Here is a 15,598-nt window from a genome sequence, read left to right as displayed (position 1 = left end):
GAAAGTATATTTCTAGTGCTTGAATTCTGCCGGATTGCCCATACCAGGCACAGGCAGTAATGCGCACCATCAGCAGCTTAGCGGCAGCTGGTGCAAAACCTGCTGGAAGAGCAAGAGCTGCAAATGGAAAAATCCCCCTGGTGACCCAACGTGTTCCCATTCACATTTTAATGAGTGGACGGTGCTTATCGATCAGTCAGCTCCTTCTGCTCATCAGAGACGAATCTTTCGCGTGTTGAAGGCAGTGAGCAGCAAGCACTCTGAGCCGAATGGAGCTGGTACAGGCAGGATGGCAAAGAATGTGGTTCTCCCCCTTACCTGCCCGTTAAAATACACCCCACTGGCACACCACTTGGTTTCGTACCAAAGGTGCGTAAGTCAGCCATAAGCAGAAACAGAAGTGACTGGAAATGTACGGCAGGCCAGTCTTATGAATTCACACATTCAAACTTAATCTCTTTTAGATGCCGTCAATCTGAATGTCAAGCATTTCAGGTTTTTATTTCAAACTCACGTGGATTTTTCATTCCAAATTTGGAGCTCGTCTTATTTCCAAGAGTTATAGCTTGATTGAACAAAGCAAATCTTCAAGTCAGCTTTGCCCTCCTTCAGTTTTAGTGATGCCTGACGCACATTAACACGTTAAATCAGGTTTAATGGGCTCAGGCATCACAATCACAATGCTTTTGATGATGTGCTGATTCGGTCCAATGCTTGGTGGTTTTTATTTCCATTGGTTGACGTTACATCACTAGCCTTATCCTTGAGCCTAGAGATCTGAACTATGACTTCACACAGGGAAGAAAAACAGGACCAGACTGCACGTTATGGGTTTACTCAGAGAGTAATGCCAAAACATGATGGTCCTTTGCTTTTCAAAGTCTGACTTTAGAATAAATACAAATTTAAAGACAATCAAACGTAAGCTTAGAAGCAACAAGCCCTGTGACTTATCAAAACCGTGATTATGGGGTGAGATGCAGCAATAAGTTTAAAACACAGAGATCTCTGAAAATAGAAAATACACGGTAAAAAAATACAACTACGTTTGGGAATAGCGAGAGGCTGATTAATGCCAGCAGATTACAGCAACCGTTCAAAAGCGTAACCTGCGTGAAGAAACTGGGGGAAGAGGGGGATGAGAGAGAGAAAGGGAGAGGGGGTTAAAAAGAGTGAGAGAAGGAATGAAGAAAAAGAAATAAAGGAAAACAAAAGAAAAAAAAGATAATGGGCCTGATCTTCTGGTATCAGGAGCAGCAATGGGCTGAATTTGTGTTGCTGGTGTGGGTCAGGGCCCTGAGGAAGTCCTGATGCACGCACATACGCTAAATGCCCGGGAAGTTTAAACTTCCTGTGCTGCCCTGGACCCTCTCCTAATGTCTATACACTGATCTCAGTGTCAGAGGCTTGAGCTAGATATGGGCTACTTACCCAGGCATGCCCTAGAATTGTTACACTGTTTAATCTGTGGTGTAACTCAGTGATTAACAGGTCAAGCCAACCCATAGCCCCAATCGCAAGCCCCAATCAGACTACCCATCCCACCTGACCTGACTAACCACCCACCAAAAGCCCCCCAACCCAGCTATCATTCCCCAAACTCTCCCCACAACCCGGCTAACCCCCTCCCCCATTCTACTCTGCCACTATGAGCGGCAGAAATGAAACCCTGGTTGTGTTACACGAACCAGGAAACCAGAAGATATTCTGTTGACTAATGCTTTTTAAAAAAAAATAAATGGATATACAGTCTCGCAGGCTCTGGGTGGCTACAAGTACATTAACAGCAAATGATGTGCTTGAATTAGGGTAGGGGATGAAATGAGAAACATCCTGGGTCTTCAGAGGAATATTGCACAAACACACATAGACACACACACACATACACACTCGTGCACCCACGTACCTGCATAGATGACAATCCCCACAACTTCTTCTGTATTTCTGATCGTGCAGCCTCGAAGTAAGAGGTTGTCTTTAGAAAGTCCAGCTCTCTTTTCATTTTTGTATACTCTGTAACGAGAGAAAATTCCGATTAGCCAATGCTTTTCTCCCACACGAGCTCCTCCAGTCCCACTAAATACAAATATAAGTGGCCCGGTAATTCTTATCGGTTTCCGCTACATTACACTAAGGGCACTAACAGCATTTATGCGGCATGACTGCGTAAGCACAAAGTTTAAAATTCACTAACAGGAATGCATTTGAACCTACTTTCAAGACCTAACTGTAAACACATTTCTGGCTAAGGAACGGTGGAGAGGGTCCATAAAAAGGCAAAGAGTGCCTTACACTTTCATGATGCCTTTAATGCAGTAAAACTTTCCTCAACACATCACAGGAGCATTATCAAATATTCAGCACAAGGACAGGTGACCTGAAACCTAGTCAAAGAGGTAGGTTTTAATGGAGTGCCTGAGGTAGAGAGGCAAAGACGACGTGTTTAGGGGGAGAATCCCAGAGCTTTCGGGCTTTGGCAGCGGAAGGCCAACGAGGCAGTGATTGAAGCTGGGGATGCGCAAAAGGCCAGAATTAGAGCAGCGCCGATACCCCAGAGGGTTGCGGGGCTGAAGGAAGTTACTCAGCTGGGAGGAGCGAGGTTATGGGGGAGATTTGAAAACAAGGAAGAGGATTTCAAAAAAAACTGAGGCATTGCCAGGAGAGGAGCTAATGTAAGCCAGCAAGAACAGGGGTGAATGGAACTTGGGACGAAATCTTCTTCTCGTGCCGAGGGTCCCAATGGCAGAAGCGAAGTCCGCAGTGCTCCTGCTTGGAGACTGAGTGACTGGCCATGCACAATCACGCAGCGGGCAGCTAGTTAAATGTGCAGAGGCAAGAACCCCGGACAATCGTGCGGTGGGGACAGGCAGGAACTCGCCAGCTCCACCGTTACCTTACAGGGTCGGATGCCCGGGTGCCATATTTGGACTCTGCCAGTTTGGTCAGTAGTGGTGCTATGAGCCGCTCTGGGTGATGGATGTTGAAGTGCCCCCACCCAGAGGACATTGTGTCTTTCCATTGCCACCTTCCAAATGGTGTTCATCAGCTGAAGGGGGATGCGGGTGGGAGGCAGTAGGTGCTAACCAGTAGGACGTTTCCCTGTCCAGGTTTGAACTGATGCCATAAGACTTCGTTGGGTCTGGAGTCAACGTTGAGGACTCGAAGCAACTCCCTCCTGACTCCATACCGCTGTGCCACCCCCTCTCGTGGGTCCGTCCTGCCAGGGGGACAGGACATACCCAGTGATGGTGGTGGTAGTGTCTGGGACATAATCTGTAAGGTAGGGTTCGGTGCATATGACTGTCGCCACTACTCTGTGGGAAAGCTCTCTCAAGTTTGGCACAAGCCTCCATAGTTAAGGAAGACTTTGCAGGGTTGACAGGGCTAGGCTTGCCACTGTAGCTTCTGGTGCTTAAGTAGATGCTGAATGGTCCACCCGGTTTCATTCCTTATAGACTTCGCAGCAGTTTCATACAACTAGGCCAATCATGAGTCAACCAAATTGCTGTGGGTCTGGAGTCACACGCAGGCCAGGCCGGGTAAGGACATCAGTGAACCAGATGGGTTTTTAACGGCAATGTTTTCATAGTCACCATTACTGAGACTAAGTTTTAACTCCAAGTTTTTATTAATTGAATTTAAATTCCACCGGCTACTGCGGAGGGATTTGAACCCATATACTCAGAACCTGGGCCTCTGGACTACTAGTCCAGTGACATGGCCAATGTGCTGCCACCGCCAGCTCCCCCCCATTATTTTGGGAGGAAAAATTTCCTCTACTCCCTTTTTTGTTAGTTATAAACATCAGTTTAAAGCAATGCGTTTAAGATACTGCCAGACATCAGGATCAAGTTCCTGAACGCACTTATGATTTTGCCAGAAGAAATCTTCCCTGGCTTTTGAATCCAGATACCATGAACTACACGATCATAGAGTTTATCCAAACCATAAAGGATCTTTTAATGCATTCATGAGGTTTTAAAATATACGGCTCAATTTTTTTTCAAAACTCTGAGCCCTCCTTTCCCCCCAATACGGACTCAGTTCTTGTGGGTTTCTCATCCGCCGCCTTGTCACTAAACTGGCATAGGCACGAATGGGTTCTGTAGCATAACGGTAACGTTCCTGGAATACTAATCCAGAGGCTCGAACTCAAATCGCACCACGGCAACAGGGGGAATTTAAATTCAATTTATTTAAATAAATCTGGATAAAATAAAAAGTTTGTCTCAGTGACGGTGACCGTGAAAAATTTCAGATTGTCATAAAAGAAGAAGAAAATCTGCTGTCCTTACCTGGTCTGGCCTACAGAGACTCCAGACCCACAGCATTGTGGTTGACTCTTAACTGCCCTGTGAAATGGCCTAGCATGTCAATAATCTATCCCAATCAGGAGTGTCATGGCATACTGCCCAGCTCCAACACTCAAGAAACTCACCACCATCCAGGGCAACACAACTGCTTCATTGGTACCCCATTGACTAGTTTAAATAGTGCACTATGGCAGCATTGTGTACCATTTATCAGATGCACTGCATCTAATCGCCAAGCCTCCTTCTACAGAACCTTCCAAACTCATGACCTCTGCACCTGGAAGAACATGGGCAGCAGGTGCATGGGGACACCACTACTTGCAAGCTCCCCTCCAAGTCGCTCGCCACCCTGACTTGGGCCTACCGTAGCCTTTCCTTCACGACGGCTGGGTCAAGATCCTGGAATTGCGATCCTAACAGCACAGCGGGTGTACCTACACCATCTTCTCAAGGACAACTAGGGATAGGCAATAAATACTGGCTTTGCCAGGAATGCCCACATCCCACAAACAAATTTTTAAAAAAAAAATTATCTTGTCTGAATCTACATGCTAGGCATCAAAAATTTAATTGCCTAAATCTGTTCTACAATGGGAAATGTAGCTCCATGAAATTATGACTGCAGTTAATTGCTCATTGCAGTATAGGCTTGAGTGTCAAGAAATTTAGCTGAAATCATGCATTGCAGCAAAGCTGGACCCTTTCTATTAGCTATCCGAACCCTTCTTAGTTTAGTCAATGTGAATACCAATATCAAGTGTTGCCATTAGATTGATGATATACAAGTGATAAACATAATACCTTTCCAATCAGAAAATCATTTCAGTTTGTATACTGAAAGACTTGGCTTACAGTACAATTGGTCATGCAAATACAGTGACATTCCTATACTTTTCCAGGAGAGATTAAGATCAATAGTTTTAGAATAGAAAAGTTGATTTTACAGTAGCTTTCTTTTCATTTTTGCAACACCATATGTGTGTGTGTATGTGTGTGTCAGTCAAACTATGTAGAAATGGTAAATTATTTACATAACTTCAAATTACTTTGCAACTAGATAAACTTCCTCAGCCGTTTATATATTTAATGGTTTCAATCTAAATTATATGGGTGAAGTGAAGACTTCCTTTGTGGACATTGTGTAGCAAAATCATGAAGCAGGCATATGAATTTACTGAACACACAAAATAAATTTCCCAAGCCAGAGAAGATGATTTAGGACAGATCAAAGAGTCAAGTTTTATTGCAGGACGGTTTGAGAGAATTTTAATACCCTCCTCGTATGGTGTACAACCCATGTACCCTCATCATTCCAGAAATCCTAAAGGACGTAGCTGCTAGATTGGGTCTGTGGCAGATGGTGAGGAAACCAACAAGAGAGGAAAAGCTACTTGACCTCAGCCTCAGCAATCTACCTGTTGCAGGCATATCCATCCATGACAGCATTTGAGAGAGTGACCACCGCACAGAGCTTTTGGAGATGAAGTCCCCCTTCATGTTGAGGATACCCTCCACCATGTTGTGTGGCACTACCACCATGCTAAGTGGAACAGATTTCAAACAGATCCAGTAACTCAAAACTGGGCATCCATTGTGTAATGCAGCAGAATTGTACTCAACCACAACCTGAAACCTCGTGGCCTGGCATACCCCCCACTCTACCATTGCCATCAAACCAGGGATCAACCTTGGTTCAATAAAGAATGCAGGTGGGCATGCCAGGAGCAGCACCAGGCATACCTAAAAACGAAGTGTCAACCTGGCAAACCTACAACACAGGACTACTTGCGTTCCAAACAGCATAAGCAGCAAGTGATAGACAGAGATAAGCGTTCCCACAACCAATTGATCAGATTTAAGCTCTGCAGTTCTACCACATCTAGTGGTAATGGTGGCAGAGAATTAAACAACCCACTGGAGGAGGAGGCTCCACAAATATCCCCATCCTCAATGATGGGGGAGCCCAGCACATCAGTGCAAAAGATAAGGCTGAAGCATTTGCAACAATCTTCAGCCAGAAGTGCCGAGTGGATGATCCATCTCGGCCTCCTCCTGAGGTCCCCAGCGTCACAGATGCCAGTCTTCAGTCAATTCGATTTACTCCAGGTGATATCAAGAAATGGCTGAAGGCACTGGGTGCCGCAAAGGCTATGGGCCCTGACAATATTCTGGCAATAGCATTGAAGACTTGTGCCCCAGAACTAGCTACGTCCCTGAGACAGTGTGTGGCATCAAGGAGCCCTAGCAAAACTGGAGTCAATGGGAATCAAGGGGAAAACTAGTTGGTGACATGCCTAGCACAAAAGGAAGGTGGTTGTGGTTGTTGGAGGTCAATCATCTCAGTTCTAGTATATCACTGCAGGAGTTCCTCAGCGTAGTGTCCCAGAGGCAACCATCTTCAGCTGCTTCATCAATGACCTTCCTTCCATCATAAGGTCAGAAGTGGGGATGTTCGCTGCTGATGGCACAATGTTCAGCACCATTCCCAACTCCTCAGATACTGAAGCAGTCCGTGTCCAAATGCAGCAAGACCTACACAATATTCAGCCTTGGGCTGTTAAGTGAAAGTAACATTCGTGCCACACAAGTGTCAGGCAATGCCCATCTCCAAGAAGAGAGAATCTAACCATCTTCCCTTGACACTCAATGGCATTACCATCGGTGAATTCCCCACTATCAACATCCTGATGGTCACCATTGACCAGAAACTGAACTGGACTAGCCATATAAATAGTGTGGCTACAAGAGCAGGTCAGAGGCTAGGAATCCTGTCAAGGGTAACTCACCTCCCGACTCCCCAAAGCCTGTCCAGCATCCACAAGACACATGTCAGGAGTGTGATGGAACACTACCCACTTGCCTCTTTGAGTGCAGCTCCAACACTACTCAAGAACCCTGACACCATTCAGGACAAAGCAGCCCACTTGATTGGCACCCTATCCACAAACATTCACTCCCTCTACCACTGACACAGTGGCAACAGTGTGCAGCATTTACAAGATGCACTGTAGCAACTCACCACAGCTCCTTCAACAGCACCTTCGAAATTCATAACCTCTATCACCTCAAAGTAGAAGGGCAGCAGACACATGGGAACATCACCACCTGTAAGTTTCCCTCCAAGCCACACATTATCCATCCAGACTTGGAACTATATCGTTATTGCTTCACTGTCGCTGGGTCAAAATCCTAGCACTCCCTCCCTAACAGCACTGTGGGTGTACACCACATGGACTGCAGCAGTTCAAGAAGGCAACTGGCCACCACCTTTTTCAAGGGCTATTAAGGGTTGGGCAATAAATGCTGGCCTAGCCAGCGAAGCCCACATCCCTTGAATGAATAAATTTTAAAAATTGGTACCATACTATCTTTCGTATAGATCTTTGAATTGATTTAGAACATTACAAATGTTATTAACCAATCTGACAACTTCATAAAATATGGCATTTGAATATCCTCAGCATTCTTTAACTCCTTGCAGTCATTTGAAAAAAAAAAACAAACTATCACAGAACACTGATGTACATTTAAAAGCCGAAGTTTAAACTCCAAGCTACATTTATGGAGATGAAAATGGAAACCTTCCCGTTCCTACTCTCAGCAGAATGTACACAGAGTATCAGAATTCACTTAATGACTGGCAAGAGGCACCTAAAAACTCAAATGGCAAGCACCACAATTTTATCACGCTACAGTTTACCTCTAACAAGCTGTAACAGTGGTCATTAAGAAACTCCACAGATAAGCTAAATTAATTTATGGAGAGTGCACACTAAAATTTATGCTTGGATAGGGTGAGCAGCAGTTACTCTTAGCTCTTTGTTATCTTCTGACCACTGATCTGTGCTCGACACGTGCAAAAGGTTGCCTGAAGATGAGGGGCAAAGATTTCAATTTAATTTCAGGGTTCAGAGGACACACACACACATAGACCCAAGTTTTCCTTTTGTCACCTGGACATTAGATTAACCTTTCCAACTTTGTAACTCATTCCTAGGTTTTGGATTTATTACAACTTAAACTGCTTTATTACCACAAAACAAAACATCAATCTCATCTGAGGCAACAGTAAGAGTATCACAACCGGCCTTAGTGTTAATGGGCCAGGGAAGAGAGAAAAATCAGTCTGAGCTCTCACACCTGATCAGAGTGCAGCGACCCACACTGGAACGCAGAACGCGTGCAGGTGTCAGAGTGGGGGTGGCGGTGATGCCCCACCCTGAAGGATAGCCTACCCCTGCGTGAATAACGGCCAGCTGAGTGAGCTGTCAGAAAATACCTGGGGGCGGGCGGCGGAAGCGTGAAGAAAGGGAGGGGTGACAGGATGCAATGGGAAACTCGATGTAAACACAATCACTCCTTGCAAAACCACAAAAAGGTACAAACACAAAAACACTTTTGACTTCTTTCTGCCTCAGCAGGTGGGGGTGTTGCCAAACCCGTCCACATCAGGTTTTAACCTCTCTCTGTGGGTTCAACACACTGTGCAGTTTACCATGAGTTTAATAACCAATAAAGCAAGGCAGCAAGTGAGATAAAGCAAATATCTGACTCCACAGGTGAAAAAACATTGCTGATCGATTAAGCCAACCATGTATTTACAGTAAGCCGCGTCAGCCAAGATAATTTATTTGCAGTGGTGAATTACAGACATATTTTAGTGCTTAAAAATAACACCATGCTCAGAGTTCCTAAACAAAAATGTGCAATATTCCTCTCTCTCATTTAGAAAGCTGACCATCAGAAAAATGAAGCTCCTTTGGTGAAAAGATATATTAATCATTCCCCATTTAATATAAAAATTAATCATTTGCTTGGTTGCAAACTCTAGCAATGCTGCAACTCTCAACAGGCTAATAGAGTTAAGTAACTTGGACAGGAAGTACTGCCAGGTTTTCACATATAATAACCGAACTAAATTTTGCAGAAAGCAAAAAAAACAGGCAGAGGTCCAAGAAAAACAATGAATATTCCGCCAGCTAGGAATTTTTAAACAAGCAAAATCCTGAAGTAACCTTATCATTAAGTAGAAAAGTCAACCCTTTGTTTGGTTAGGCCATTTGGGTTGTGTTTTTGTTTTAAAGCTGAGGTTTTCTAAATGGTCTGCAACGAGTGTCGACACACTTCCTTGGATGTCTGCAAACAAGGACGTACTTTCACGGACCCCCGTCCTAACCCTAAAATTTCACTGTCAGTTTCACTGGTGGATATCGAGTGGGCAGTTAAAAATCAGTGGCGCGTCATTAACTGCTGCGATGCGGCTATCTTCCCGCAGGTTGGCGTTTTAAACTAGTCTTTTCAGTAGGTGTGTGTGTGTGGGGGGGGGGGGGAGGAGCAATGCAAAGCAACCATGATGACATCGGAAAAATTGCAAATTTTAACACCATACTGGGATAGCATTAGAAATAATCAGACTTTAGACTTAAAAATGCTGGAGTTTCATCTGCTGCTGGCAGACTGATAAGTTGTTTTTTTTTATATATTCGTTCATGGGATGTGGACGTCAACGGTTGGGCCAGCATTCATTGCTCATCCCTAATTGCCTCTGTTCAGAGGATAATTAAGAGTCAACCGCATTGCTTGTAGGCCAGGCCAGGTCAGGTCAGGACAGGACAGGAGAGCAGATTTCCTTCCCTAAGGGGCACTGGTGAACCAGATGGGTTTTTACAATAATCGACAATGGTCATCACGAGTCTTTTCATCCCAGATTTTTACGGAATTCAAATTCCACCATCTGCTTTGGCAGGATTTGAAGCTGGGTGCCCAGAGCATTACCCTAGGTCTCTGGATAACTAGTCCAGCGATAATACCACTATGCCATCACCACCCATTGTTACACGGCACGTGGCTGCAATTCAACAGTGAATGTGGCACCCCGGGATATAGGTTCACAAAACAATTAGTTCCTAGCTCTTTACACATATTATAACAATATAACAGACCTTTTTCTTTTAAAAATATATAATGCCTGTATACATCAATATAACTGTTCCAAATCAATAGCTTGTTTTCTAAACCAAAGATTAACAATCGATTTACATAAATGAAGGGAACCCTTTGAGTCTTTTATAGCTTGTTTTCTTTTTTCAAAATATCATTCACTGTATCGCTTTGGTGGTAGGATGCTGTGCCTCCACCTTGTAGATTTGGCATTCTTTGCTCTCAGTGATGAGTTGGCATGCTGCACAGGCAATATTGTTTGGGTTGCTCCTGGTGTTATGGGAGTTGTGCTTTCTGTCGGGAATGTCACACGCTGGTGACATTGTTGGTTTTTCACCACTTGCTGGTTAGTGATTTTGCTGGTGGTGTTGATTATCTTTTCTGCCTCTCCAGCTCCTCTGTAGGTCAAATGTGTTCCTTCGCGTTTACCTACCAGTTTCAGTCTCAATGATGTATGAGCCTAGAGTCTCAGCTTCACCAACAACTTTTACTGGGTTCCAGGTTTTCATGATTGGGTCCTGTACGTGTGCAGTTTGTCCTTTCAGCAGCTCGGGCAGGGATTTAGCACGCTGAAAAGTATTCACCTCCTCCTACCTATGCATTATCAAGTTGTCTCACTCCTTCCAAGAGACCAGATGGAAGTATCTTGCTTGGCAGAGATGCCATATACTTTCTTCCATTCCACAGCTCTGCCGTCAGCCTCGAGAGGTGTAGATTGGAGCGATAAGACAAGATTTGGGCCTTCCTTTGTCTCCCAGGTAGCCACATGAGCCGTACTGCAGTCACACGACAAGTAACAACGTATTTGCCTTCCAGCAATGTAGAGAGCAGCAAGAATTACACTCAATGATGCCCCAGAAGGAAAAAACAGTTTTGGCCAGTGCTTTTATTCCCCAGTTTTACTGGTGCTCTATTTTAAGGTACACAGGACCAATTTGGACCAGTATTCGTACTTCCCAGTTTTTACTGTTTTTTCCTGCCGGGGCTTCAGCATTTTGAGTCTGAAGTGTGATTTGAAGCGTGATTACTGCTAATTTATGGTAGTCAAAAGACATAACATGGTGGCAACAGAGTTGCCTGTGAGTAAAAGCCCAATCATTTTAAACCAAACTATTCCAGGAGGCAGTAATAACAATATAATCAGACTGCGTGCCTCATAATTAATCACCATCTTAAATTTAGATCTGGGCCTTGGGAAACCCAGTGGTTAAAAGGAGATGAGGAAGGAAACAGCAGGAGGCAGTCAAGGAATAACTGAAAGAGTTAGTGAATTTGAAGGAGAACCAGATTAATTCAAAGCTACTGCAAGAACAAAAGGAATTAGCCAGGCAACAGGTCAAGCTTCTTAAAAGACTGGAAAAGTTATCACCCAAATATGGTATCAATGCTAAAGAAGATCCAAAAGGTATGTCATTAACTAACCCTTACTAGAACCTGGGTCAATGTAATGGCACACATGGAGCTGAATTTTCGCTACCGAGGCGGGTAGCTCGAGACAGGAAATTCCCGCCTCGGCAGGTTCACCTCAGTTTAAAGGGCCCCATTAGACCCAAATTTTGCTCTGGGGGAGACAAGGGCAGGATCGAGTCAGGCCCACTGACCCCAGAAGCAGATCACAGGGGGCCTCAGAGGCAGGCGAGTGCTGAGGTAGGCTGGTTAGAAGCACCCCCAATCCCATTATGCCAGGCCGTCAGTGGAATAACATGAAAGAAGGCATTGCAGGTTGATCAGCAGTCAGCAGAACCGAACTAGCCAAGGTGCCACGAACTATATCTGTAGGCATCATTGTATAGCTGGGAATGACAAAGAGCAACTGTCTCCACAGGGCCTGGTTCAGCACAATGGTTGATGCAGAGCTTTGCTATCTGCTACTGGGTCCTCTGCAGCCAACATGCAGCATAAGATTGCCACAGCTAGTGACAAACTAGTCAACTTGCCTGTAATCTATCTTTACTTCAGTCCAGGCATTCTGTAACATTTTTACGCAGAGGGTAGTGAGTGTCTGGAATTCACTGCCAGAGGAGGTGGCGGAAGCAGGTACGATAGTGGTGTTTAAGAGGCAGCTTGACAAATACATAAATAGGATGGGAATAGAGGGATACGGACACCGGAAGGGCAAAATGTTTTAGTTGACGGGCAATATGATCGGCGCAGGCTTGGAGGGCCGAAGGGCCTGTTCCTGTGCTGTACTTGTCTTTGTTCTTTGACTGCAGGAATAAAGTTTACTCGCTTCACCACCCTTGACCCTGCCAGTCTTCCGACCAACCCTTCCAATTTGCTTCCTTGAACCTTGCAGAGGCCTCTGATTTCCCCCAGCCAAACCCCCTCCCCAGTGCCTCCTTTCTCCCAACTCCACTTTTTGACCGTGGCCTGGTGTAGAAGGTCTACCTACTCACATGACAGCCAGTCAGCCTCTCAATCTGCCTGACTGCATCTGGGAAATGAAGACCAAAAAAAATGCTAAACAGCTCGCGTCATTAAATTCAACAGGACACGGGCCTTTTCACCCTCCCCCCCCGCCAACTCCTGACCCCGAAACAGTCCCTCCTCATGCACCCACCCCCAGCATCCGAGTTAACTCTCAGTCCAATGTGTTAGCCAATCAGGCAACTGATGATAGACCCTTTAGCATCTGGATGGCAGTTTAGAAATGTCTTAAAAGTACAAAACCCAGTCTGAGCTGGACCCGTTCTATAATAAAACACTGTCACATTCCCTTTTGGCGTTTGCATGTGAAATTCCAGAGCTGTTACTGAACAATTAATCACAGAGACAGTAAAACTGGGAAAACCAATTGGAAAACTCTAAATTGTGCAGCACACTCGAGCTTGAACAGCTACTGCTGCTATCGTGGCTAACTTAACATTGCAATATGCCAGCTCCAGTTCCCGAGGATGACTACTGGTGATATGAACTACAGAGGAATCTTTACCACATCATGGTTGAATTGTTTCATTTGCAGCAACCACTTTCCCAGTTCTGATGAAGGGTCATACGGACTCGAAGCGTCAACTGTGTTCCTCTCCGCCGATGCTGTCAGACCTGCTGAGTTTTTCCAGGTATTTTTGTTTTTGTTTTTGTTTCAGCTTTCCCAACTGAATCTTTTTAGCACATCCAAGGTTGATGCATTCATATTGGAAACGCCCAAAATCAACTTTTACCCCTTCGGTTGACCTTCGAAGCCAGTTCTCAGCTAATCCGAGGCCAAGTTACTTGGATTTTCCACTCGCCTGCAAAGGGGAAGGTGGGGCCTTGACTGATCTAAATCGGGCCAAATTTTTTTAAAGGGGGGCAGGGGCTGGACAAGAGGTGGATGGGGCTGCAATTTCTATTTGCCCCCAGGTCATTTAGAAACAGATGGCGGTAGGGGAGGTGCAATCAGTTGCTCCCACGAGCAGCTCGATTTGGTTACCCGTCGACCACATTACCCTAGAAATAACTAGATGATAGCATAATCCGGGGGCTGTGGCAACAATATCCCCCTTGTGATCTGAACTAGGCTTTTCTCATGTAATGACACGGTAGATGATGATGTGTGTCAGGCGGATCAAGTCCACGAGGGAAGCTCAATCCTGCTATCACAACGGTTTTGCAATTTGCATTTATTTCGAGATGCATGCCCTAAATTCAGTAGTAATAAGTCCATCGAGACTTGAGATTTTTTTATACAACTAAATTAAACATTTATTAACAAAAGAAAATACGCCATGCACACACTTAGGTCTACAAATTGCTACTATAATAACTTCTAAAACCCCAATTTAATTTGGCTTCCAATTACACCCCCGTTAAGGCAATGGTAAAAAAAATTAAACAGGTGCCAGCAAGTTAACACAATATCCTGGAGAGTCGAATTCACAGGGGCTTTTCCTTACTTCGGTTTCTGTGGACAGCGGGCATTAGGCACAAATACTGGAGGCTTTTCATACTTCAGTTAAATCTTATAATGACTTCCCTGACACAGCTTCTTCTCCATTATACGTGTTTCTCCCTTTTAAATGTAAATTCCATTGTTCCCATATGTCATTGGAACTTTACCTTTCTCGTAATATAAATCTTTCCATGGCGCTAATATTATCAGTAACCTTTGGGGAAAAATAAACACACTGCTCGGCCTAGCTTCTCTGGCTAGGTGTGAACATCCTACCATCTCTTCGAAATTCAAACTGCCCCGACTTAACTAAAAATGCAAATTCTCCTCACTTTACATTCTAAAACTTCAGCCATGCTTACGTATTTAGTGTTTCAAACTGAGCTTCTTTTGATGAGGCAAAGCCTCCAGAGCAGCTGTCTCCAATTCAATCCCCCACAAAACAGAGAAACTATCCAAATCCCACTGCTAACTGACTTTTACAATAAATCACAACAATATTATGAGAATTATTATACTTCCGTGACGCTCACACATGTGCTTATTCAACCATCCCGAAGGCAGACTAAACAAATACATGTTCCAACAAGGCCTGATACAAATTATTAAGCTGCTTCATTACACAGTGAGGTGAACAAACACAAAATTAAAAATCATTCCAGTTAGTTGCCTTTAAGTAGTTACTGAGCGGAATGTGTATATGCAAAAAGGGGTTTTGTTTCAACTCACATGGAAAAAAATCATAAGCTGCTGTTTGCATCCCTGCTTAGCATCAGTGGGGAAACATAAATACAAGCAGAGATTCAAAACAAATTTTATATCACACACAATGCAGAGATTTTTTAAATTCATTCATGGGATGTGGTTATTGCCCATCCCAAGTTGCCCCTGAGAAGGTGATGGTGGGCTGCCTTCTTGAACTGCTGCAGTCCATGTGGTGTGGATAAACCCACCATGCTCTTGGGAAGCGAGTTCCTGGATTTTGACCCAGTGACAGTGAAGGTGGTGGTGTCTGCTGCTGCCCTTGTCCTTCCAGGTAGAGGAGGTCGCAGGTTTGGAAGGTGTTATCAAAGAAGCCTCCAAGTTGCTGCAATGCATCTTGTATATCAACAGAATCGTTACAGCGGAGGTCATTCAGCCCATCGGGTCTTCACCGGCTCTCTGAGCATTTTAACTTAACGCCAAGCTCCTACATTTCCCCCGTAACCCTGCACATTGTTTCTATTTAAAAAATCATCCAATGTCCTCTTGAATTCCTCAATCGAACCTGCCTCCGCCATGCTTCCAGGCAGTGCATTCCAAACACTAACTGCTCGCTGTGTGAAAATGTTTTCTCTCACCTCACATTTGCTTCTTTTGCAAAACACTTTAAAACTGTGCCCTCTCTGGTTCTCGATCCGTTTACGAGCAGGAACAGTTTCTCCCTATCCACTCTGTCCAGGCCCCTCGTGATTTTGAAAACTTCTATCACGTT

General features: G+C 44.6%; 1 protein-coding gene across 1 annotated transcript in view; it reads right to left on the bottom strand.

Moving 5' to 3' along the window:
• atp10a (ATPase phospholipid transporting 10A) overlaps positions 1-15,598 on the bottom strand; it is a 183,300-nt gene that overhangs the window by 105,549 nt on the left and 62,153 nt on the right. Inside the window, exon 4 of the mRNA XM_078545152.1 lies at positions 1,907-2,013. Coding sequence (XP_078401278.1) covers positions 1,907-2,013 — 107 coding nt within the window. The remainder of the gene's footprint in view (positions 1-1,906; positions 2,014-15,598) is intronic.

Source organism: Cetorhinus maximus, chromosome 7 (assembly GCF_964194155.1).
Source record: "Cetorhinus maximus chromosome 7, sCetMax3.hap1.1, whole genome shotgun sequence".
Classification (NCBI taxonomy): Eukaryota; Metazoa; Chordata; class Chondrichthyes; order Lamniformes; family Cetorhinidae; genus Cetorhinus; species Cetorhinus maximus.
Note: the sequence above shows the minus strand (reverse complement) of the source record. Positions and strands in the feature narration are given on the sequence as shown.